The sequence below is a fragment of the Mus musculus genome, chromosome 16 (assembly GCF_000001635.26).
Source record: "Mus musculus strain C57BL/6J chromosome 16, GRCm38.p6 C57BL/6J".
In the NCBI taxonomy this organism is placed as follows: Eukaryota; Metazoa; Chordata; class Mammalia; order Rodentia; family Muridae; genus Mus; species Mus musculus.
This window is the reverse complement of record NC_000082.6, coordinates 37,155,842-37,179,639: the sequence shown is the minus strand read 5'-3', so window position 1 is coordinate 37,179,639 and position 23,798 is coordinate 37,155,842. Positions and strand designations below refer to the sequence as shown.

The 23,798-nt window shown below is 35.4% G+C and overlaps 1 protein-coding gene across 13 annotated transcripts in view; it reads left to right on the top strand.

The window, feature by feature from the left end:
* Stxbp5l (syntaxin binding protein 5-like) overlaps positions 1-23,798 on the top strand; it is a 277,941-nt gene that overhangs the window by 205,376 nt on the left and 48,767 nt on the right. For 8 of the 13 annotated variants that reach the window (XM_006521886.4, XM_006521884.4, XM_017316899.2 and 5 more), the window contains 2 exons: positions 5,278-5,343; positions 22,796-22,888. In XM_006521886.4, the coding sequence (XP_006521949.1) occupies positions 5,278-5,343; positions 22,796-22,888 (159 nt within the window). The remainder of the gene's footprint in view (positions 1-5,277; positions 5,344-22,795; positions 22,889-23,798) is intronic. The other 5 variants (XM_030249011.1, NM_001114611.1, NM_001114612.1 and 2 more) reach the window with 1 other exon arrangement.

The window sequence follows — 23,798 nt, the reverse complement described above, 5'->3', positions numbered from 1 at the left end:
CCACTCCTGCTGGGGAGCAGGGCGTGGGGAGGGTATAGGGGACTTTGGGGAGAGCATTTGAAATGTAAATGAAGAAAATATCTAATAAAAAAAGAATGAAAAAGCCACTCCCTTCCCCCATAATACCCATTATCAATAAAATAACATAATCAAAACTAAAACAATTTGAATTTATTTTTTACATCTTTGAGATGAAGAATTCAGTAAAGTACTCCAGAGATGTCTCTTATATCTCTAAAAAGTTTTTTTTATTCTGTCACATCAGTTTTGCCCTTGAAGTAATGCCACATTTATATTTGAACCTTATAATTTTAATTATAATAAACTAACTTAATTTTAATATTTTCTCGGTCTATTTTCCTGATTAGCTTATCATCTAGTTTAATAATCAAGAAGCTGCCTTTCATAAGCCCTTAAATTTATGCCTCCAAATCTCTTGTATCATAAAATAATAAAATTTTATAACTGAAAGAAAATCTCTATATTTAATAAACTACTGTTGTGGAAGCAGTGAAATACATTTTTTAAGAGCAGCAGATACATGTTCATATGTAGACTACGTTCTACTTTTTCAACTCGTTGACTAGTTACTGTAATCTTAAAGAAGATACTTAAATAATTGAGATTTTTCTCACGTATATAAAATACCATATAAACCATATCTCTACCTCTCTTAAAGAGTTGCAGAACTCTTCTGGGTTGATTTTTTAAAAGAACTTTTATAACTACTAGATGTTTTTGGTATGCATGTGTGGTGTAGTCAAACAGCAGATGGTTAAGTAACTTCCAGAGTCATAATCATTGTATGGAAGCCAGTGGGTTAAAATTCCATCTTCTCTGACAATACCTAGTGTTCTGTTTCTGAGAATGTCAAAAGTGTTGCCAGTTAAAAATGGATTGTATGCCCTGAAAGTCAAAGGAAGTTTAAAAATACCTTTGAGGTAAAGTGTGGTTAGAACCATTTGCTTGTGCATCAACATAAAATTGTACAAGGGATCCTTTGAGATTCAAATTTTCCAATGTTGACCAAATGAGAGTTTTCAGCTTAGGAAATGTCCTAAATACACAAACAAGAAAAAAAAGTGGAAAGCAAAGGAGAGGATACCTGTCAGAGAACAGGCAAAGGGGGGGGGGGTGAAAATAAACATCTCAAAACAAAGTCCAGCATGGAAGGAAAGGAAAGGGGAGGAAAGGCAAAGGGGATAAGAAAAGAAGGAATATCTCAGACAAAAGAGAAAATGTCAGCACAGCCTGTGATAAACAAAAAGATCCACTCATTCGATTTTTTTGTTGTTGTTGTTGAATGGCTTTCTTAGGTGATGAGTGCACCACGGTGAGGGAGGGAATCACCCTGGCCTGTTACTTGCAGTTCCTTCTGACCATTCCCTACACTGGTAGATAAATCAGAGATAAACTCTATAACTGCAAAGTAGCAATTCTGTGGTGGGAAAATGAAAAGAGTAGCTAATTATATTCCTGATTTTTTCTTTTATTTGAGAAAAACCGATTCAAGAAAGAAATATGTAAGCACAGCTTTGCAAGATAATGAGGAAGCAATCAGAGCTTTGGGTTCCCAGTCCCAAACAAGCTAGCATCAGAGCACTAGGTTGGAGTTCCCACCAGAATTAACAAAGCCAGTTTCTTTAAATTACAAAATAAGAAAATAGTGTTCTGTTTTGTTTTTAAATAAAAGATACATGGCTTAAAGTGATATTTAAAAGGTTTTCTCAGGCAGATAGTACCAGAAGTGAACCCGAAAAAGACGTCCAAGTACTGATAGTTTCTAGACTATAGCAAAAAGAAGCAGCAAGGCCCACATAGAAGCCAAATTAACTCCTTCAGCTGAGCACATGAGGAATTCAAAAACCAGGGCTGAACCACACTGCTTTCAAAGCATTTGGCTTGAAAAGGTGTAGACAAACAGGTCAGTACTTGGATTGGATAAGCTATTAAGAGGAAGTTTTCATTCTCATTTAAAAATAAATAACATATCATAAAGTTACGCAAATATGAAATAATCTACTTGGGAAGAGAGTTGTGATAAGAGAGAAGGAGAGATTAAAAAGTAACAAAATTCTTAGGAAGGTAAGAAGCAGGGATTGGCATGTGTGCCAGGATTGACATGATTATCCCATACAGGTGCCACATGAAAACTATGTGACAGCATTGTAATGACTTGTCAAAATGTGAATGAAATGAAAAAAACTATAAAACTCTATAAAATGTCAATACAAAACCTAATGTTACATTAAAATAATCATAAAAGGGAGAAAAATGTCACACTATGATATAATTATACCACATCAGTTTCCTATTTTCCCAAAATTTATATGGGAAAAACACTATTCTCATAGTCAAAAAAAATGGTGTATTTCAAAATAATTACTATTTTTAATAATTACATTAAGTAATAATAGCTAGAATCTCCAGTATGAGTTTAGGGTACATTGTCACTTGACAAATGAAAATAGTTTTACCATTACGTTCACTTTGACCAAGAAGGTAGGTAAAAGAGCTAGCAAACAACAAATTCAGTAAGCAGTACAGAAATAGATAAATGAAGCTTAGCTGTGTGTGTGTGTGTGTGCTCCTGCATGTGTAAGTGCACACTCATATGTCATGAAGAAGCCAGAGGTCAGGCTCAAGTCCCATTCTTTAGGGTTAATCCACCATGTTTTTTGAGTCAGTGTCTCCAGCACTGGGATTGCCGTTACGTGCCACCCTATGTGGATGCTTCACATGGGTTCTCAGGAATCATACTAAGTTCCTCATGCTTCATCTTCAGCATCATCTGTTTTCCAGACTTGAAGCTAAGTAAATAACTTCCAGTTTTCATTTCAATTTTTAATGAGATAATCTAACATATACTTCATACCTCCCACCTATTAATGATATTATAATGACCTAACCTCATCTCTCCTTTCTCTTAATAGCTATATAGCCTGGGAAATGTATGTAATGGCCTCTGCTCATTTTCTTATCACTATAATAAAAATAATAATATAACATTTTTTATGGTTTTGTTACATGTAAAAGAGATAACTAGTGTATTAGGTAGAACTATTACTTATAATGAACATGTGGGCATTAGGAATTTATAATTTTAGTTATTCAAAGTCTTCCAAAGTTTTCCAAATTTTTATACAATCTGCATAATTTTTTCAGCTACACACACTACTCACTAACCATTGTGGTTATTTTTTCTGTTACTTACCTCTTGTTACAAGTTACTTTTCTTAATATTTCTGGTTTAAGTAGTCTTTTCCTTTTTATAACCTGCTAGTTCTAATTGGATGTCACATAACAAAGCCTGTTTAAGTGAATAAAAATTCAAGAATTAAGATAATGTCATAGTGATTCTGTAAATTAATAATCATTGCTTATTATGTTATAAACTTCCTTGTATTCACTTTTTATCTACTTGGCAAAAAAGTGTGCTCAAAATTATTTAATTGATGTATACTCTCAGGTTAATAGTAATACTTATGTCAGTAAATATTATAACAATATAATGACAGAAAATAGAAATTTCAAGGTGGGATAAGTTAAAAAAAAGTCTTGAAATTTTCCAAAGAAATATGAACTAGATTACGTGACTTGCCTTGAGGCTTATGCTCAAAATCCTGAGAAGAATTTGATGAAGAAGAAAATTCCTGAGACCTTCAATTTTTTTATCCTATCTTTTGTATGTTTAGAAACACAAAGACTTAGTACAGTAACACACTGTAAAGGTGTTCAGACAAGGAGAAAGAGCTCCTATATCCTGAATATTTTAAAGGCTATGCCACCCAGGTTTGTATACGTACACAGTCTGATGAAAGTACAATGACAGGATTATCTGGAGATCTGAATATACTCTACTTGTAAGTGATAAATGACTATCATTGTAGACCAGTTTCTCTTTAAGCTGTATCATTGATTTACTCCTGTGACCGTATTTATTCAGAAAGGTACACTCAACTCTTCGAACTTACGGTATCTCATGAGCATAGGGCTTAAGGGACATTTTCATAATAAGACATTACATTTTTAGTTTACAACTTCTATGAGGGTTGTTTTTTCTGTTCCTATATTAATTTCTTTTCTGTTGCTGTGCTAAAATTCCTCTAACAAATGCAATACACATTTGCAATAGCTTCCGCATGCCAAACCAAAAGTAAAACAACAACAAACTTTAGGGTATTGCCTTCCAGGAGCAGGAAGACCCTCAAACTCTCTCCTCTCACAACCTGGAGGCTTTACTGGATGAAGTCTTACCCTCAAAATACCTTTCCTGTTGTATCTGGCTTTTAGTTAATGACACTAATCTTCTTAACAATCAACAGCCTCTTTTATCTTTTCTCTTTCTCTCTGCCTTTCTACAATAAAGACATAAAATCATAAAAGAAAATGACAGCCTTATTTTCGGCATGTGTCTTAGCTGTAATCTTTAACTTCCTACTGTTCCTTTCCTTTCCAAATTTTACTTTTTATGTCTTTCTGCCATATTTGTTGCTCTTTTCCATTGTAGGCATGTGTAAATGTAACCAGGAATAACAAATGGCGCAAACTGAATGTTGCATTGTCATAAAATTTCCTCTACCAAAAATACTTAGTCTATTACTTTTTTATGCAGCCTCATGCGAATCTCAGGACCTGGTCAGAATGTATCCATATCTGGCTCTATCACACAAATGGTCCTGGCCCTATTCTTGATAGAGTTCTTGTCTCATGAGCTGGGCCTCCACTGTCTGTGTTTCTCTCATCACTCCTGTCTTCCAGCATAAAGAAAAAGGTGATAGGGAGAAATAGGAACAAAGACAATTTTCATCACTCACAATACCTCTTAAATATTTCTGGGCATGGAAACATAGATGTATGCATTTGTTCAGAAAGTGATAAAATAGAAGGTAAGAAACAAGAGGTTGATGATGCAGTGTTTGTTGTAACTTTATGCCACTGGATGAGCCACTTATATATAAAATAATAAAAACAATAATAAAATTTAAATCTGTAGTATCTCTTTAAAGATCTTTCTAAAATCAATAACCTCCTGGAATAGAAGACTGTATTGTATCTTTTTAACGCATTTTCTATTTCCCATTATTCTTGGTACATTTGTTAAGGAATTTAGTCATTTATTAAGTATGTTTGTTGGTCCTTTATTAAATGATTGAAGCAATAACAAAATAAGAATTACCTATGAAGTGTCAGCAAAATTTATCTCTCTTCTCCTTTTCTCTCCTTCCCTGTCTTCCTCTCTTCCCACTCCCGACCCCTCCTCCTTTTCATTTTCAGGCTTAACAGAGCTGAATGATAGTCCAGTTCCCCTGGAACTTGAGCGCTGCAAGTCCCCCACCTCAGGTAAACATAGTGGTATTTTTCAACCTTCTGGTAATTCACTGAAGTAAGCTATTTATTTACTTTCATAAGTCTTTTAAAATTAGTACCTAATTCAATTTCTGAAATTTAATCATAAGTAAATTTGTTTCCAAAATAAATACAAATGAATGTCTTTTCAAATATCCTTGGCCCAAATAAAAATAAGATCAGATATGAGTGTTAATTATATCTTAGAGAAAGATCTTTTTTTTTCAGATATATTTAAAAGTGCCTAAAAAGTGACAAATAAAAATAAGTAATAGATCCAAAAATTATCATCTATTGGTATAGCTAAATTTGTGAAAAATATAAACTTTAGGTTCAGACAAAAATTATAGAATGTACTTGGGCCACTATCTTATGAAATGTTTATTTATTGATAAATTAAAATGAAATCTAATGTGGCATAAATGAAAAATCTCTAAGATAAAGTGTGAGCCTGCTAAATGTACATATAAAAACACAAGGAAAGAGAATTCTAGAGCTAAGTCTTTAAAGCATATAAATAAATAAATAAATAAATAATTTAATATCTATGCATGGTAGGTTCTGAGCAGTTGCCTATCTTTTAAAAAGTCAAATAATATATTATCTCAAAAATGATTTAAAATAATTTTAAAGTATCTATTCAACAATGAATAAAATTTTATTACCTAAGTATTGTATGTATTTTGACAATGGGTAGATGCTTTCCTACTGAATAACAGAAGTGATTGACATATAGTTAAATGGTAGACTCTTTGCCTAGCATATACAAGGCCCTAAGTTGTGGTGCCAGCAATATAAAAACTTTCTTTTCTCAGAATAGCAGAAGATACATTACTTTTTATTTACATTATTTTTTTTAATTTATATGGAATTGTTAAAACTTAATCATGCTTCTCAAAGCCTGTATCTGCATTTTAGAAATTCTTCTGAAGTTGCAGCATGTCTTCAATTTGCTCTACCCTTTACAAGTGGCTGATTCCTTTTCCATGCTCTATAGGAATCTAGCCCATCTACAACCTATTGTATCCTGGGTGACATCTTCTTTTAATAAAATATTTTTTTTAATTTATTGCTTTTTAAAAGATAATTTTATTTGTATGCATGTGAGCCTACAAGAACGTATGTGTACTACATATATGAAGGAACTTGAGGAGGCCAGACAGGGCATCAGATCTGGAATTGAAAATAACATTCTCAATTATTGTGAACATGTATGTTGGGAAACAAACCTGGTTCCTCTGCAAGCACATTACTCTTAACCATGGTGCTGTCTCTCCAGCCCCATGTTGATTTTATCTTAAGATCCCTAATGAACTCTTCTTTCTGCATCCACTTTGGCACCGTCGTAATGTAAGAAATCATTGCCTCCGATCTAGAGCAACACAAAATGTTCTAGCAAATGCTCTGCCTTTTAAACTCCCCTCACTGTTCATTCTTCATATCATGTTGTAGAATTAACTTTCAAAAGTTATTACTTTGCTCCTACTTTGTAGTTAGCAATATTTCGTATAATTTAATAGCCTTTATCAGATTGTTGTACCAACTTAACTTTAAATTCTCTTCCTTAACCTGAGTTTGAGTAATAAGCATTGAATTCTCCCTTCCATTCTGTTCTTACACATGGTTTCTGTCCTGAAAAGCTAAATGTCATTGTTAGTTGTTATTTATTTTTCCAGACAATTTGTATTTGAAAAAAAAAAAAGACAACTCTTTTAGCCCCATGTTTTATGTAGTTTACTATAATCATGTTTGTGTTAACTTATAACTGCAGGTGCATAAGGACCTGAGTCAGAAGACATACAAAAGGCTGGGCAGTGTGGCAGGTTCTAACATATATGCTCTAGGGATCCAACTTAGGTCCTTACACATGTGCAACAGGCACTTTACTTACTTAGCCGCCTCCTCCTCCTCCTCCTCCTCCTCCTCCTCCTCCTCCTCCTCCTCCTCCTTCTCCTCCTCCTCCTCCCCCTCCTCCTCCTCCCCCTCCTCCTCCTCCTCCCCCTCGTCCTCCTCCTCCTTTCTCTCCTTCCTCTTCTGCATAAAGGTTTAAGTAATTTTTGGAATTACTTACTCTTTAAAGTTTAAGTACCATTTATCTATTGAAACATTACTTCCTGTGTTCTTTATTTTGCATAATTATGCTTTCTTTTTAAATAAATTTATCCCCATCATGGAAAAGTTTTACTTGGCCTTAACCAATGTTTTAGTCTTGTTTATTTTTAACTTAAATTTATACATTAGCTTTATCAATTACTTCTTCTTTCCTTTGACTTTATTTTTCCTTTTTCAACCTTTTATGATATATGTTTAATTTTTATGTTCATTATTTATTACATGTTTCTATAATTATTCAGTGCTAAATTACCCTTTGAACTCTACCTTAAATGCAACACAGATTTTATACATGGTAATTTTATTAAAATCATTTTTGTTCAATATACCACTGTTTTTCTTTTTATTGGAAATAGATTTTTCCCATACACCATATCCTGATTACAGTTTCCACTTCCTCTACCCGTCCAAGTTTCTCCCAACCTCCCTTCTCATCTGGATCTACCCAATTTCTTTTGTTAGAAAGCAAACAGGTTTCTAAGGGAATATAATAGAATATAATATAGTTTAAAACAAAACAAATAATTAGGACAAAATAAATAAACAAGGAAAAATCTCAAGAAAGGCATGAGAAACAGACTATAGATGCAGAGATTCATTTGTACATGCATTCAAGAATTCCATGAATACACAAAACTGGAAGCTATAACATGTACATAAAAAACCCATTGGGTAAAAAAAAAATAAGGGGGCTGGAGAGATTGCTCAGTGGTTAAGATCACTGCTTTCTTCTTTCACAAAAACTGGGTTCAATTCCCAGCACCCACACAGCAGCTCACAACTGTCGGTAACTCTGAGATCTGACACCTCCCACAGGCATACATACAGATAAAACACCAATATTTTAAAATTAAACAAAATTAAATTAAAATTAAATAAGTAAAAATTTAAAAGATAAAATTAACAAAAGAAAGAAGGGGGAAAAAAATCCCTGACAGCTATGAGACCAGGAACCTCCAAAGATACTGTTGAGTTCATTTTGTATTGGTCATCTATGACTGACCACGCAGTCTACCCTTAAGAGTAGTCTGTTTTCCAAGTGAAATTCCATGGGAGAAAATTAAATTTTTATTTGCGAGTGGTTATTAATTGGAAATAGCTCTGGGTTTACATTGAGAAGCGCTGGGACCCCATGTGGTGACAACCCATTGAGATCCTACGCGTGCTGTCTCATTCTTGAGTTCATATTCAGTGCCTTGGTCCTATTATACTTAGAAGGCTTTGTGTTCTTGGTGTCCTTCATCCCCTCAGACTCATACCTTTTTTCTGCCTCCTCTTTCACAAGGTTCCTTCTGCATCATGTTTGACTGTATATTTGTTCCCATCTGCTGCAGAAAGAAACTTTTCTGATGATGGCAGAGCAAAACACTGATCTATGACTGTAACAAAGTGTCATTAGGAGTCATTTTATTGCTACTTTTTTTTTTTTTTTTTTTTAAGGATGGTAGTATTTGCCTTTCCCCTAAGTTCCTAGTCTCAGATTCTTGGCCACTCAAATAAGGTCAAGTATGGATTCCATCTCATTGGGCCTTCAGAAAAGTTATATATAGTTGTTTAATCCCACAAGCTTTGCATCGCCACTACTCTGGCATATCTTGCAAGCAGGACACCACTGTAGATCGATGGTTTGTCGTTGGGTAGTTGTTTTTCCTTTGGTTAAGAACAGAGTAACCTTCTGATATCAAGAACACTAGCCCATAGGAGTGAAGGTTCTATGTAGGCATTAGCTCACCATCTCTGTGTTTAATGAGTTGTGTGGTGTCTTCAGCTATGTGGCCTTGCTGTCATTTTGTGGAGACAACTTGTAGTCTTGGCAACAGCCTAATGTGTCTGGGGTTCCCATGGGCCCCTTTGGCTAATAACTCAATCTCAAACTAAAAGCTTTGTTTGGTGACAAGAGATGGCCAGTTAGGGCTCTGACTCTCCAATTATTTGATGATTTGATGCTATGTTTGTGCTTTAGGAAGCTTCAACTCTACTAGGTTTTCATACTACCCCTCATTTGGCCCTTAATTTTCACGGAGTCTCACTTCATTCCCTCCTTCATGCTCCCCTCCCCTTCCCATCCCTACTTGCTATTCCTATTTCAGTCTTCCTTCCTAATCTATCTGTAATTATCTATTCTACTTTTCTTTTCTAAGACAACTAGCTGCATCCATCAATCCTTACTGTATATCTAACATTTGTGATTTTATGGATTGTACCTTGATTATTATTGACAACAGCTAATATACAAATATAAGTAAATATATATCATATTTGTCTTTCTGGATTTGGGTTACCTCACTCAGGATGATTTTTTTTTCTAGCCACATCCACCCATACTTATGACTTCCATAATTTCATTTTTAAATGTCTGAATACTATTCCATTTTTCTTTATTCATTCTTCTGTTTAGGTACATTTAGGTTGTTTCTAATTTTTGGCTATTATGAGTAGAGCAGCAATGAATATGGATGAGCAATTTTCTCTGTTGTAGGATGAAGAAGTGTCCTTTGGCTCTATACCCAAAAGTGGTATAGCTGGATGTTGAGGTAGATGTACTCTCAGCTTCCTGAGGAACTGCCACACTGATTTCCATAGTAGCTGTACTAGTTCACACTTCCACCACAATGGATAAGTGTTCATTCCACTTGTTCTACATCCTTGCCAGTATGAGCTATCATGTGTTTTATTGATCTTAGTCATTCTGACAGATGTATGATGTAAGTTGAACATAGCATTGATGTGCATTTCCCTGATGGCTAAGGATGCTGAACATTTTGTTAAGTGTTTCTCAGCCATTTTGATTTCCACTTTTGAGAATTCTCTATTTAGATCTATACTCCATTTTTATTTCAGTTATTTGTTTTCTTGATGTCCAGCTTTTAAAGACTTTTATACATGTTAGATATTAGCCTTCTATTAGATATATAGTTGGTAAAAAAAAAAAACTCTTCCCATTCTGTCGTTGACCACTCTGCCCTAGTGATTGGTGTCCTTTGCAGTAACAAGTTTTTCAGTTTCATGAGGTCTCATTTATTAATTTTTCTTAGACCCTGTGCTATTGATGTTCTCTTCAGAAAAATTTTTCCTGTCTCAATGAATTCAAGACTGTCCCCTACTTTCTTTTCTATCAGGTTCAGGTTCACTGTATCTGACCCAATGTTGAGGTTTTTGGAGTTGAATTTTGTTAATGGCAATAAATATGGATCTATTTGTAGTCTTCTACTTACAGATATCTAATTTAACCAGTACCATTTGTTGAAGATTCTGTCTCTTTTTTCCAGTTTGCATTTCTGGTTTCTTTATCAAAAATCAGGCTTCTATAGGTGTGTTGATTTGTGTCTGAGTCTTCATCTTCAGTTTTACTCAATAAATCAATGTGTCTGAGTTTTGGGGTGGGTGTGTGTGAGAGAGAGAGAGAGAGACAGAGACAGAGACAGAGACAGAGACAGAGACAGAGACAGAGACAGAGAGAGACCTGTGCATGGATACCATGCTTTTATTTATTGCTACAGCTCTGTAATTCAATTTGAAATTTGACCTTGTTTTAACTCTAGTAGTTCTTTTATTATTGTGTTGGGTTTTTTTTGGTTTGGTTTGGTTTTTTTTTTGGTTTTTCGAGACAGGGTTTCTCTGTGTAGCTCTGGCTGTCCTGGAACTCCCTTTGTAGACCAGGCTGGCCTCGAACTCAGAAATCTGCCTACCTCTGCCTCCCAGGTGCTGGGATTAAAGGAGTGCACCACCAAGCCGGGCTCGTTGGGTTTTTTTTAATTTAGCTATCCTGGATTTCTAGCATTTCCATATGAAGCTTAAAACTGTCATTCATTTCAGGTTCTGTGAAGGATTGTGTTGAAATTTTGATAGGATTGAATAGAATACATAGATTATTTTGGTTGGTTGGCCATTATCACTCTATTAATCCTACCAGTCCAGAAGCACCAGAGATCTCTCCATCTTCTGATATCTTTCTTGATTTCTTCATTTAATATCTTAAAGTTTTTATTAAATTGCTTGCGTGGTTAGAGGTACCCAAGATGTCTTGTATTATTTGAGGCTATTGTGAAGGGTATGGTTTCCATGATTTCTTTCTAAGTCCATTTGTCATTGGTATATTGGAGGCCTACCAATGTTTATGAGTAAATTTTGTATAAGCAACTTTGCTGAAAGTGTTATCAGCTGTAAGGGTGTCCAGGGGTAATTTTTAGGGTCACTTATATATACTATCAGATCATCTGCAAATAAAAATACTTTGCCTTCTTCCTTTATAATTTGTATCTCTTTGATCTGCTTCAGTTGTCTTAATGCTCTAGCTAAGACTCAAATACTATATTGAATAGGAATTGAGAGAGTGAATACCCTATCTTGTTCCTGATTTTAGTGAAATTTCTTTGAGTTTCTCTCCTTTTTTTTTTTAACTGTTTGCTTGCCTGTATTGAGGTATGTCTCTTGTATCCCTAATCTGTCCAATACTTTTATTATGAAGAGGTATTGAATTTTATCAAAGGCATTTTTTTCATTTAGTGAGATAATTGTGTGTTTTTTAATTTCAGTTTCTTTATATGATGGGTTACATTACTTATCAGTTTATACGTGTTGAGATATCTCTCTAAGATGAAGCTTACTTGGTCTTGATCTTACTTCGTACATGATCTTTTTGTTAAGTTCCTGTCTAAGTACCTGTATTTACTGATCGGGCCAATGTTGCCTGATATGTTTGCAAGGAATTAAATTAGACCAAGTTGGAGGGGCACAGAAGGGCTGGGGAGCAATCAGTCTCTCTATACCTTTTTCAGAAATGGAATATGATGGCAATTGCCAGGATTGATACAGTTGTAGTTGCCAGGATACAATGATATGTGCAAATTGTATGGCATACACAAGATTAATGTCTAAGACCAATTATGTCAAGTTTTCATGCTTCCTTGACTACAAAGGGAACATACACAGAAACACAAAGCCGCCTGAACACTTCACTGCCTGAGGGAGTGCATTAGTTTCACACTTCAGTGCCTGAGGGCGTATATCAGGAACTAGAAGGCACATTGTGCCCCAGCAGGCATGCACTCTACCCTGAAAAACCTATGGCACATGCCTCTCGAAGCAGCTAGGCTAGGCCAACTCAAGGGTTCCCTGCATTCCTGGATTCAGTTTGGAAGAACTTCATTGAGATTTTTTGCATTTAAGTTCAGAAGGTGAATTGATTTGTAAAAATGCCTCTTTTGTTGGATCTTTATGTGGTTTGGGCATCTGAGTGACTGTGAGCTCATGAAACAGATTGAGAAGTGTTCTTTCTGCTTCTTTTTGTGTAGTCATTTGAGGAGTATTGGCATTAAATCTGCTTGGAAAGTCTCATAGAATTCTGCTGTAATGCCATCTGGCACTGAGATTTTTCTTGGGTTGGGGCTGGCAGGCTTTTAAATATTATTTCTACTTCACTTCTACATTTCCTTTTTAAAGACCTCTATCATCTTTATAAGATTGGATTTAAGGCCATTTTCTTTTTTTTTTTCCATTTTTTATTAGGTATTTAGCTCATTTACATTTCCAATGCTATACCAAAAGTCCCCCATACCCACCCCACCCCCCACTCCCCTACCCATCCACTCCCCCTTTTTGGCCCTGGCATTCCCCTGTACTGGGGCATATAAAGTTTGCAAGTCCAATGGGCCTCTCTTTGCAGTGATGGCCGACTAGGCCATCTTTTGATACATATGCAGCTAGAGACAAGAGCTCCGGGGTACTGCTTAGTTCATATTGTTGTTCCACCTATAGGGTTGCAGTTCCCTTTAGTTCCTTGGGTGCTTTCTCTAGTTCCTCCATTGGGGGCCCTATGGTCCATTCAATAGCTGACTGTGAGCATCCACTTCTGTGTTTGCTAGGCCCTGGCATAGTCTCACAAGAGACAGCTGTATCTGGGTCCTTTCAGCAAAATCTTGCTAGTGTATGCAATGGTGTCAGCGTTTGGAAGCTGATCATGGAATGGATCTCTGGATATGGCAATCACTAGGTGGTCCAAGGCCATTTTCTTGTGTTTCCGTTGTGTTAGGATATCCAGGATTAGCTGTAGTAGAGAAGCTGTGCTTTGGATGTGTTATATTTCCCAGCTTTTGATTGTGTTCTTTTCAGGGCCTTTAGCAATCTGGATGGTTTTGGTCCCTGGCTGTTCCTGTTGTAGTAATTATTGGGAAGGGGGTGAACCTTGATGGCCCTGGAGTGGCAGGCCTCTGATGGATATCCTTGAGGTCTGTATGGTTTAGGAGCCTCAGGTCTGATGAAGGTGGACTGAGAGGTGGCAGGAGAATGGAGATCTCCCTGGGCTAGCAGACTGCTTAGGGCAGCTTGCCTGGGCCAGAGGGCTCGGAGAGCAGGGAAGATCTCTATGCCTGTCCTTATGGCCTCTCTCCATTTCTAATTTTTGTTAGTTGGATATTCTCTCTCTGCCTTTTTGTTAATTTGGATTAGGGTTTGTCAATATTATTGATTTTCTCAAGGAACCAGTTCTTTGTTTCATTGATTCTTTGTATTGTTTGGTTGTTGTTAATTTTTATTTAATTCAGCCTTGAGTTTGAATATTTCTTGCCTGTATTCCTCTTGGGTATTCTTACTTATTTTTTTTTTGTTTGATAGCCTTCAGGTGTTCTGTTACATTGTTAGTATGTGGTCGCTCCAGTTTTCTTATGTAAGCACTTAGTGCTATGAACTTTCTTCTTAGCATCTCATTTATTTTGTCCAACACATTTTGTTATGTGTTTATTTTCATTGAATTTTAGTATAAAGTTCAGTTTCCACGACTTTGAAAGCTTTCATTCTTTCTGCTGTTGTTGATATTCAGCTTTAGTCCATAGTGGTCTCAGATAGAGCTGAGTTAGAGTGTGTGTGTAGTGGTGTTTCCCCTCCTTTAATTTGCTAGTTTGGGTAATATATTCCTTATGTTTTCCTAGGTTGGGTTAATTTTTTTTAAATTGGAATTTTCCTTCTAGTCCTTATTTTAGGCCTAGATTTGTGTGTGTGTGTGTGTGTGTGTGTGTGTGTGTATGTGTAATTTGGGTTATCATGAAATGTCTTATTTTCTCTATCTATTCTTTTTTTTCCATTTTTTATTAGGTATTTAGCTCATTTACATTTCCAATGCTATACCAAAAGTCCCCCATACACCCCCCACTCCCCTACCCACCCACTCCCCCTTTTTGGCCCTGGCATTCCCCTGTACTGGGGCATATAAAGTTTGCAAGTCCAATGGGCCTCTCTTTGCAGTGATGGCCGACTAGGCCATCTTTTGATACATATGCATCTAGAGACAAGAGCTCCGGGGTACTGCTTAGTTCATATTGTTGTTCCACCTATAGGGTTGCAGTTCCCTTTAGTTCCTTGGGTGCTTTCTCTAGTTCCTCCATTGGGGGCCCTATGGTCCATTCAATAGCTGACTGTGAGCATCCACTTCTGTGTTTGCTAGGCCCCGGCATAGTCTCACAAGAAACAGCTATATCTGGGTCCTTTCAGCAAAATCTTGCTAGTGTATACAATGGTGTCAGCGTTTGGAAGCTGCTCATGGGATGGATCTCTGGATATGGCAGATGAGAATGAAGATTTTCAACTCAAAGGACCAGCAAACATCTTCAACAAAATTATTGAAGAAAACTTCCCAAATCTAAAGAAAGAGATGCCTATGAACATACAAGAAGCCTACAGAACTCCAAATAGACTGGACCAGAAAAGAAATTCCTCCAGACACATAATAATCAGAACAACAAATGCACTAAATAAAGATAGAATACTAAAAGCAGTAAGGGAAAAAGGTCAAGTAACATATAAAGGCAAGCCTGTCAGAATTACACCAGATTTTTCACCAGAGACTATGAAAGCCAGAAGAGCCTGGACAGATGTTATACAGACACTAAGAGAACACAAATTCCAGCCCAGGCTACTATACCCAGCCAAACTCTCAATTACCATAGATGGAGAAACCAAAGTATTCCACGACAAAACCAAATTCACACATTATCTCTCCACAAATCCAGCCCTTCAAAGGATAATAACAGAAAAAAAACAATACAAGAACGGGAACAACGCCCTAGAAAAAACAAGAAGGTAATCCCTCAACAAACCTAAAAGAAGACAGCCACAAGTACAGAATGCCAACTTTAACAACAAAAATAACAGGAAGCAACAATTACTTTTCCTTAATATCTCTTAATATCAATGGTCTCAACTCCCCAATAAAAAGACATAGACTAACAAACTGGCTACACAAACAAGACCCAACATTTTGCTGCTTACAGGAAACTCATCTCAGAGAAAAAGATAGACACTAACTCAGAATGAAAGGCTGGAAAACAATTTTCCAAGCAAATAGTATGAAGAAACAAGCTGGAGTAGCCATCCTAATATCTGATAAGATTGACTTCCAACCCAAAGTCATCAAAAAAGACAAGGAGGGGCACTTCATTCTCATCAAAGGTAAAATCCTCCAAGAGGAACTCTCAATTCTGAATATCTATGCTCCAAATACAAGGGCAGCCACATTCATTAAAGAAACTTTAGTAAAGCTCAAAGCACACATTGCACCTCACACAATAATAGTGGGAGACTTCAACACACCACTTTCACCAATGGACAGATCATGGAAACAGAAACTAAACAGGGACACACTGAAACTAACAGAAGTGATGAAACAAATGGATCTGACAGATATCTACAGAACATTTTATCCTAAAACAAAAGGATATACCTTCTTCTCAGCACCTCATGGTACCTTCTCCAAAATTGACCACATAATAGGTCACAAAACAGGCCTCAACAGATTCAAAAATATTGAAATTGTCCCATGTATCCTATCAGATCACCATGCACTAAGGCTGATCTTCAATAACAAAAAAAAAATAACAGAAAGCCAACATTCACGTGGAAACTGAACAACACTCTTCTCAATGATACCTTGGTCAAGGAAGGAATAAAGAAAGAAATTAAGGACTTCTTAGAGTTCAATGAAAATGAAGCCACTTCATACCCAAACTTATGGGACACAATGAAAGCATTTCTAAGAGGAAAACTCATAGCTCTGAGTACCTCCAAAAAGAAACTAGAGAGAGCATACTTTAGCAGCTTGACAACACACCTAAAAGCTCTAGAACAAAAGGAAGCAAATTCACCCAAGAGGAGTAGACGGCAGGAAATAATCAAACTCAGGGGCGAAATCAACCAAGTGGAAACAAGAAGAACTATTCAGAGAATCAACCAATTGAGGAGCTGGTTCTTTGAGAAAATCAACAAGATAGACAATCCATTAGCCAGACTCACTAGAGGGCACAGGGAAAGCATTCTAATTAACAAAATCAGAAATGAAAAGGGAGACATAACAACAGATCCTGAAGAAATCCAAAACACCATCAGATCCTTCTACAAAAGGCTATCCTCAACAAAACTGGAGAACCTGGATGAAATGGAGAAGTTTCTAGACAGATACCAGGTACCAAAGTTGAATCAAGATCAGGTTAATGATCTAAACAGCCCGATATCCCCCAAAGAAATAGAAGCAGTCATTAATAGTCTCCCAACCAAAAAAAGCCCAGGACCAGATGGGTTTAGTGCAGAGTTCTATCAGACCTTCAAAGAAGATCTAATCCCAGTTCTTCACAAACTATTCCACAAACTAGAAACAGAAGGTACTCTACCCAACTCATTCTATGAAGCCACAATTACTCTGATACCTAAACCACAAAAAGACCCCACAAAGATAGAGAACTTCAGACCAATATCCCTTATGAATATTGATGCAAAAATCCTCAATAAAGTTCTTGCTAACCGAATCCAAGAACACATCAAAACAATCATCCATCCTGACCAAGTAGGTTTCATCCCAGGGATGCAGGGATGGTTCAATATACGGAAATCCATCAACGTAATTCAGTATATAAACAAACTCAAAAACAAAAACCACATGATCATCTCGTTAGATGCTGAGAAAGCATTTTACAAAATCCAACACCCATTCATGATAAAAGTCTTGGAAAGATCAGGAATTCAAGGCCCATACCTAAACATGATAAAAGCAATCTACAGCAAACCAGTAGCCAGCATCAAAGTAAATAGTGAGAAGCTTGAAGCAATCCCACTAAAATCAGGCACCAGACAAGGCTGTCCACTCTCTCCCTACCTATTCAACATTGTACTTGAAGTCCTAGCCAGAGCAATTAGACAACAAAAGGAGATCAAGGGGATACAAATTGGAAAGGAAGAAGTCAAATTATCACTTTTTGCAGATGATATGATAGTATATATAAGTGACCCTAAAAATTCCACCAGAGAACTCCTAAGCCTGATAAACAGCTTCAGTGAAGTAGCTGGATATAAAATTAACTCAAACAAGTCAATGGCCTTTCTCTACACAAAGGACAAACAGGCTGAGAAAGAAATTAGGGAAACAACACAATAGCAACAAATAATATAAAATACTTAGGCGTGACTCTAACTAAGGAAGTGAAAGATCTCTATGACAAGAACTTCAAGTGTCTATCTATTCTGACTGAATGTTTTACTAGGTATAGTAATCTGAGCTGTGATCTGTAGTCTCTTAGAGTTTCTGAAACATCTGTCTAGGCCCTTCTGGCTTTTAGAGTCTTCACTGGTGTTAATCAAATGCAACTATCTTCATATATTACTTGGTTTTTTTTCCTTGAAACTTTTAATATTTGTTCTTTGTTCTGTATGTTTAGTGTTTTGATTATGTGCCAGGGGAACTTTCTCTTCTAGTCCAGTCTATTTTGTGTTCAGTATGCTTCTTGTATCTCGATAGGTATCTCCTTTTTTTAGGTTAGGGAAATTTCCTTCTATGATTTTGTTGAAAATATTTTTGGTGCCCTTGACCTGGATTTCTTCTCCTTCTTCTTTCTATTTTTAATTTTATTATTTTTTAATTTTTCTTCTCATTCTTCTATTCTTATTACTCTTATATTTAGTTTTTTCCTAGTGTCCCAAATTTCCTGGATGTTTCATACCAGAAGTTTTTTAGATTTAACATTTTCTTTGACTGACCTATGCATTTCTTCCACTGTGTCTTTAGTGCCTGAGATTCTCTCCCATCCCTTTTATACTGTTAGTAAAGCTTGCCTCTGAGGGTACTGTTCAAATTCCTAAAGTTTTCATTTCCAGATTTCCCTCAGTTTGTTTGTTTTGTTGCATTTCCACTTTCAAATTTTGAAATGTTTTATTCATGTCTTCCCACCATTTATGTTTTCATAGATTTATTTAAAGGCATTTATTCATTTTCTCTTAAAGTACCTTTATCATATTTACATAGGCTAGCTTAGGTCTTTTTCTTGTGCCTCAGCTATGTTGAATTACTCAGTGCCTGCTGTAGTAGTGTTGTTGGGCTCTAGTGGAGACATACTGTTCTGGCTACAATTGATTGTTTTTATGCTGACAACTAAGCATCTAGGTTTTTTAACTAAAATATCAACTCATTTCTGTTACATATATTTCTAAAAGAGAAATATCACACACACAAATGTGAGTAGCTAGCAAATATATTACTAGTGAGTTTTCTAAGGTAGCTTACCAATTTATTTCCATTTTAAAGTGTTCAGGGGGTTCATTTCTTTCATATACTTCCTGATATACAATGTTAGTGCACTTAGTATTAAAAATTATATTCATTTTGTAGTATAATCTCATTGTAGAATTAAATTGGATTGCACATCTCTAATGTCTGATTTTAAAAAGTTCTATATGTACTACATTTATCTTATTTTATAAGATGTTTAACTCTTTCCTCATTGTGATTGGGTCGCCAACTTCTCTTTATTCATTTCTTATTTATAGAGGTATGTGTGTGTGGGTGTGCGTGTGTGTGTGTGTTAGAAGTCTTCGGCTACATGTATATGCTACTAAATATTTTGCACCTTCTCTGTGGCCTTCTCTTTACTTTCTTAAAGTCAGTGCTAGTTCTAATGTATTTCAGTTTGATGATGTTTTATTTTAATGAAATGCCTTATGCCCTTTTGTTTAAAGAAAAGTCTTATCCAATATAATCATGAAGTTATTTTTAATATTATCCTATAGAAATGTACTGTTTTATATTTCACATTTAACTTCCAATTGGAATTTATTCTATGTATAATATGAAGAAGAAGCTGTTTAGTGATCCAAATGATAAGTGATATTTACGTGGAGATTACCCTTTCCTTCGCGATTAGTCAGTAGACTTTACTATGTGGTGTGTGCATGTGTTGGAAGGGAGAGCTTTATCTCCTATTCAAAACAGAATGTATACTACTTACTCAGATCATACTGTTTTAATTAATATAGCCTTATTAAATATTGCAGACATTGTAGTTTCTCCAAATTTTTGGTCCTTTTTCAAGAGTGTTTTATATATTCTAGTTTTTTAACTTTTATGAATAATTTATTAATTTGCATATAAACATGTTTATATTGTTATTACAATTTTACTTATAGATCAATTATGTATAATTCACATATTTAACAATATTGAATGTCCCCTGTGTATTACACATTTATATGTGTTCTTTATCTCAGTAGTGATTTTTAATTTTCATTGCAGAGGTCTTGTTCATCTTACTTATTCTTTTGTTTTTATTTTTTATTCATTATAAATGTGATTTAATTTTCTAGTCACTTGTGGATAGAATGTTAAAACATAATTAATATTTACAAATTGTACTTGTACCCAGCAAACTCATTAAATTTATAAATTCTAATAGTTTATAAATTATTTCGGGTTGTCTACATATTTAATTATATTCCCAGTGAAAATGGCATTTCTATTTCTTCTTCTAAAGAAAAATGTTGTCTAAGGCCTCCATATAATATTGCATAGATGTGATGTTAGTAACATCTTTGTTTCAGGAGCGTGTGGGTGACTTTTGGGATAGCATTGGAAATGTAAATGAAATAAATATCTAATTAAAAAAGAATAAGGCTAAGATGCTCATAACTGTGATAATTGCTGAAAGCTTTTGGTTATTATCCTACCCTTACCCCCCTTCCTGTAGTATTTATTCTTTCATAGGAGGTAGAACACCTCTGGAAACAAAACTGCTCTTCTTCTCTGAAGGCAGCTCAAGAGGCTTACGTGTGATCGAGTATATTTCTGAAAAACAGGACAGTTTTGACTACCTGCATGTTTTGTTTCTTGGAGATAAAATCATATTATAATGGAATTCATTTATCACTTTAAGGATAAAATTGACAGTTAAGTGTATCTTCCTAAATGGGGTAGACATATTATTTTGCTATGAAAAAGTTTAAAGATATTTCTTCAGTAGTAATTCTCCACAAAAGATCTTAGACCGTTCCCTCCCCCCATTAAATTCACTAAAATCAAGTGTTAATAGTCACTGTAAGCCTATTGTAATAAGATAATCTAGCACTTAGGGAAAACAGTAATTATTTTATAGATTTTCTGTGTTCTCAAAGTCTCTTATACTTTAATATACTACGAATAACAGATAAAAGTACAGGCTATCAAGTATTTACTTGAGGTAATGAAAGAGAATAGAGTGTAGATTGGGAGCAATAGAATCCAGTGAGCCAACTGGAATTTGATTCTCACTATTCAAAATAATATGTTTTTTATATTGGTTTTTCATTTACTAAAGTATTCAACTAGAATTTTCAGTTTCCACAGTAAGACATTATGCTATCCACTGAAGAAAAATTAAGAACAGAAAGTAAACTAATAATCACAAAGGAAACAGTAGTCAACTTTCAAAAATAATTATACTAAAAATATTTTTAAATCAATACTTTCTAAAGCTATGAAACCCCTTTGCATTCAGAGTGCTGTGTAACTTGTGTCCTGTATAAGCGCATCTTCCAAGAGGGGTAGATAGGTACTAATATGCAGTCCTACCCCAGTCACCTGAGAGGAGTATAACTTTCTAAAGAAAGTAGTATGTTTTTCCCATAAAGAGTTCTAAACTCAACAAATCTTTAATGATAGGGTTATATCTTCCCAAGACCATGAGCCTTTTTCCAATCCTTTGCCTGGGAGTGCATCCTCTTCTATGCTCCCATCAGGTCCCAAGACTCCTTCTATTTCTGTTATTACAATCAACCCTATAACTCATATTTCCCATAGTCTACAAAAACCTTATTAAGTAACCAAGTCCACAAACACCAGGATGACTGATATTTATTTTTATTAAATATATCTTTATTAAAATGTCATAAAAATGTGGTGTCATAAAAATATTCAAAAGCAAGAACCAACTCTGTTTTTCTAATTCTTGATCTAAAATCAGTGTGCATCTAATATCCTGCAGCATCTTCATAGAAACTCTATATATATATATCTATATTTAGAGGGCAAAGTAGAGTTAATAATATATAGCTACAGTGTATCTATGTATAATAATAAATAGGTCTTTTAAAAAAAAAAAAGAAAAGAAAAGTAGTTCAAAACTATCCTCAGGATCAGAAGTTTGAGCCAGCCTGGACTACATGAGACCCCCATCTCAAAAACAAGAACAAAACCAAAACAATATCAACAAAACCCTAAGTGATTCTTTGATTATTACATACACACCACACACACATACACATACATACACACACATATACACATACATACACACACACATGTATGTATATATATGTATATATACATATATGTCAGATATATATCAGATAAATAGATATCTTTTTTTTAGTATAGAATAGAGTTTATTCAGGGAATGGGGAGGGGAGTTAAAAGGGTACAGATGCAGAGAAAGGCAGAGAGAAGGAGAAAGTAGAAAAAGGGGGGGCCAGCCATGGCCATGAAGAAGGGGGGAAGGAAATTGGGAGTAAGGGGGCAAGAGGCAAGAGAGAGGCGAGAGCATAAGGGGGTAAGAGCAATCAATATCTTTATCATAGAAATTAATATCTTAGATACAGATATAGAGAGAGCGATATAATGTACTAAATAAAGGCACAAAATAGGGCTGAGGAGATAGCTCCATGAGTAACATACTTGTCATATAATCGTGAATACTGTAGATCAACTCCCCAGCACCCACATAAATGTGAGGTAATGTGGCAGTCTACTTGTAATCCTAGCCCTTGAGAGGCAGAGATAGAGGATCCCTGGAACAAGCTGGCTAGCTAGAGCAGCTACATCAGCAAGCTCTGGATTTGACTGAGAAGCCTTGCCTCAATAGAGAGGATGCAAAGTGATGAAGGAAGAAACTGGACATCTATCTCCGATCTCCACATGCACGTGCACACACAGCCCAGCACAGATCAACACAGGCCTCCTGTGTAGTCATTAGGAAATTGGCCTTTAAGATATATTCTTATTCAGTCGGGCTGAGAAATTCTATGCCAATAGTCTTGTATTCCCTTCCTTTAGGACTTGCCACCAGAACTCCTGAGGCAGCACCAGGCTTTTATAGGAATGAAATGCCCGCTGTGAAACAGAGGAGTCAAGTGCACCACTTGCCAGGTGAAGGTGAAAATCTTTTCTATGAACAAACAAAATACTCATTTCTTCCCAATTTGCTCCACAGTTTAAGATTTGATTCTCACTTATACTAAAAACACAGGTCAAAAAATGGTAAATAAAAGGCATGTTGCTGGAAGTATGTATTCAAATGAGAGATAGTTATGTCACATTATAAAATAGGGATTCATAAGGCATTTTTTGTCTTGATCTTAAAATATTACATAGAATTTTGATATTTTAAAAAATCATATAGCAGAATAACTTCATGAAGCCTATGAGAAAGTAGGACAAGACAAACAGGAAATTCAGAGGAAATGCCAATGCCCACCAACTGAGATTTTATTATAGAGTTACCATTAGCCTGTATAATTCAGTGAATTAATTTCTGTAACCAGCAACAACCATTGATCATCACTGTAACTCTAGCAAAGAATTGCCATTTCAGAAAGTTTTTCTAAAGAATTATTCGTTACAGGTTTTATCATCACAATACTACACAGAGGCCTTAAAACCTGAAACTGTTTATTGGGACCCAAACAAACTTAAACACAAGGCTGTGTACCTTTAAGAAAGTTATTCAGAGGCTTGCAAGATGGCTCAGTGATTAAGATCACTGACCATTCTTCCGGGGGTCCTGAGTTCAATTCCCAGAAACCCCATGCTGGCACACAACCATCTGTAATGGTATCTAATGCCCTCTTCTGGTGTATCTGAAGACAGCAACAGTGTGCTCATATACATTAAATAAATAAATAAATCTTTAAGAAAACAAAGTCATTCATTAAAAAATAGATATAACCAGATTTGTAGCTTTAAAGAATTATTAATGTTATAGATGCCAAGTAAGATCAATAGCCAAGAAAGATAAATTAATTGCTAGAGTTTTATAAATAGTAGTTTCTATATGCCC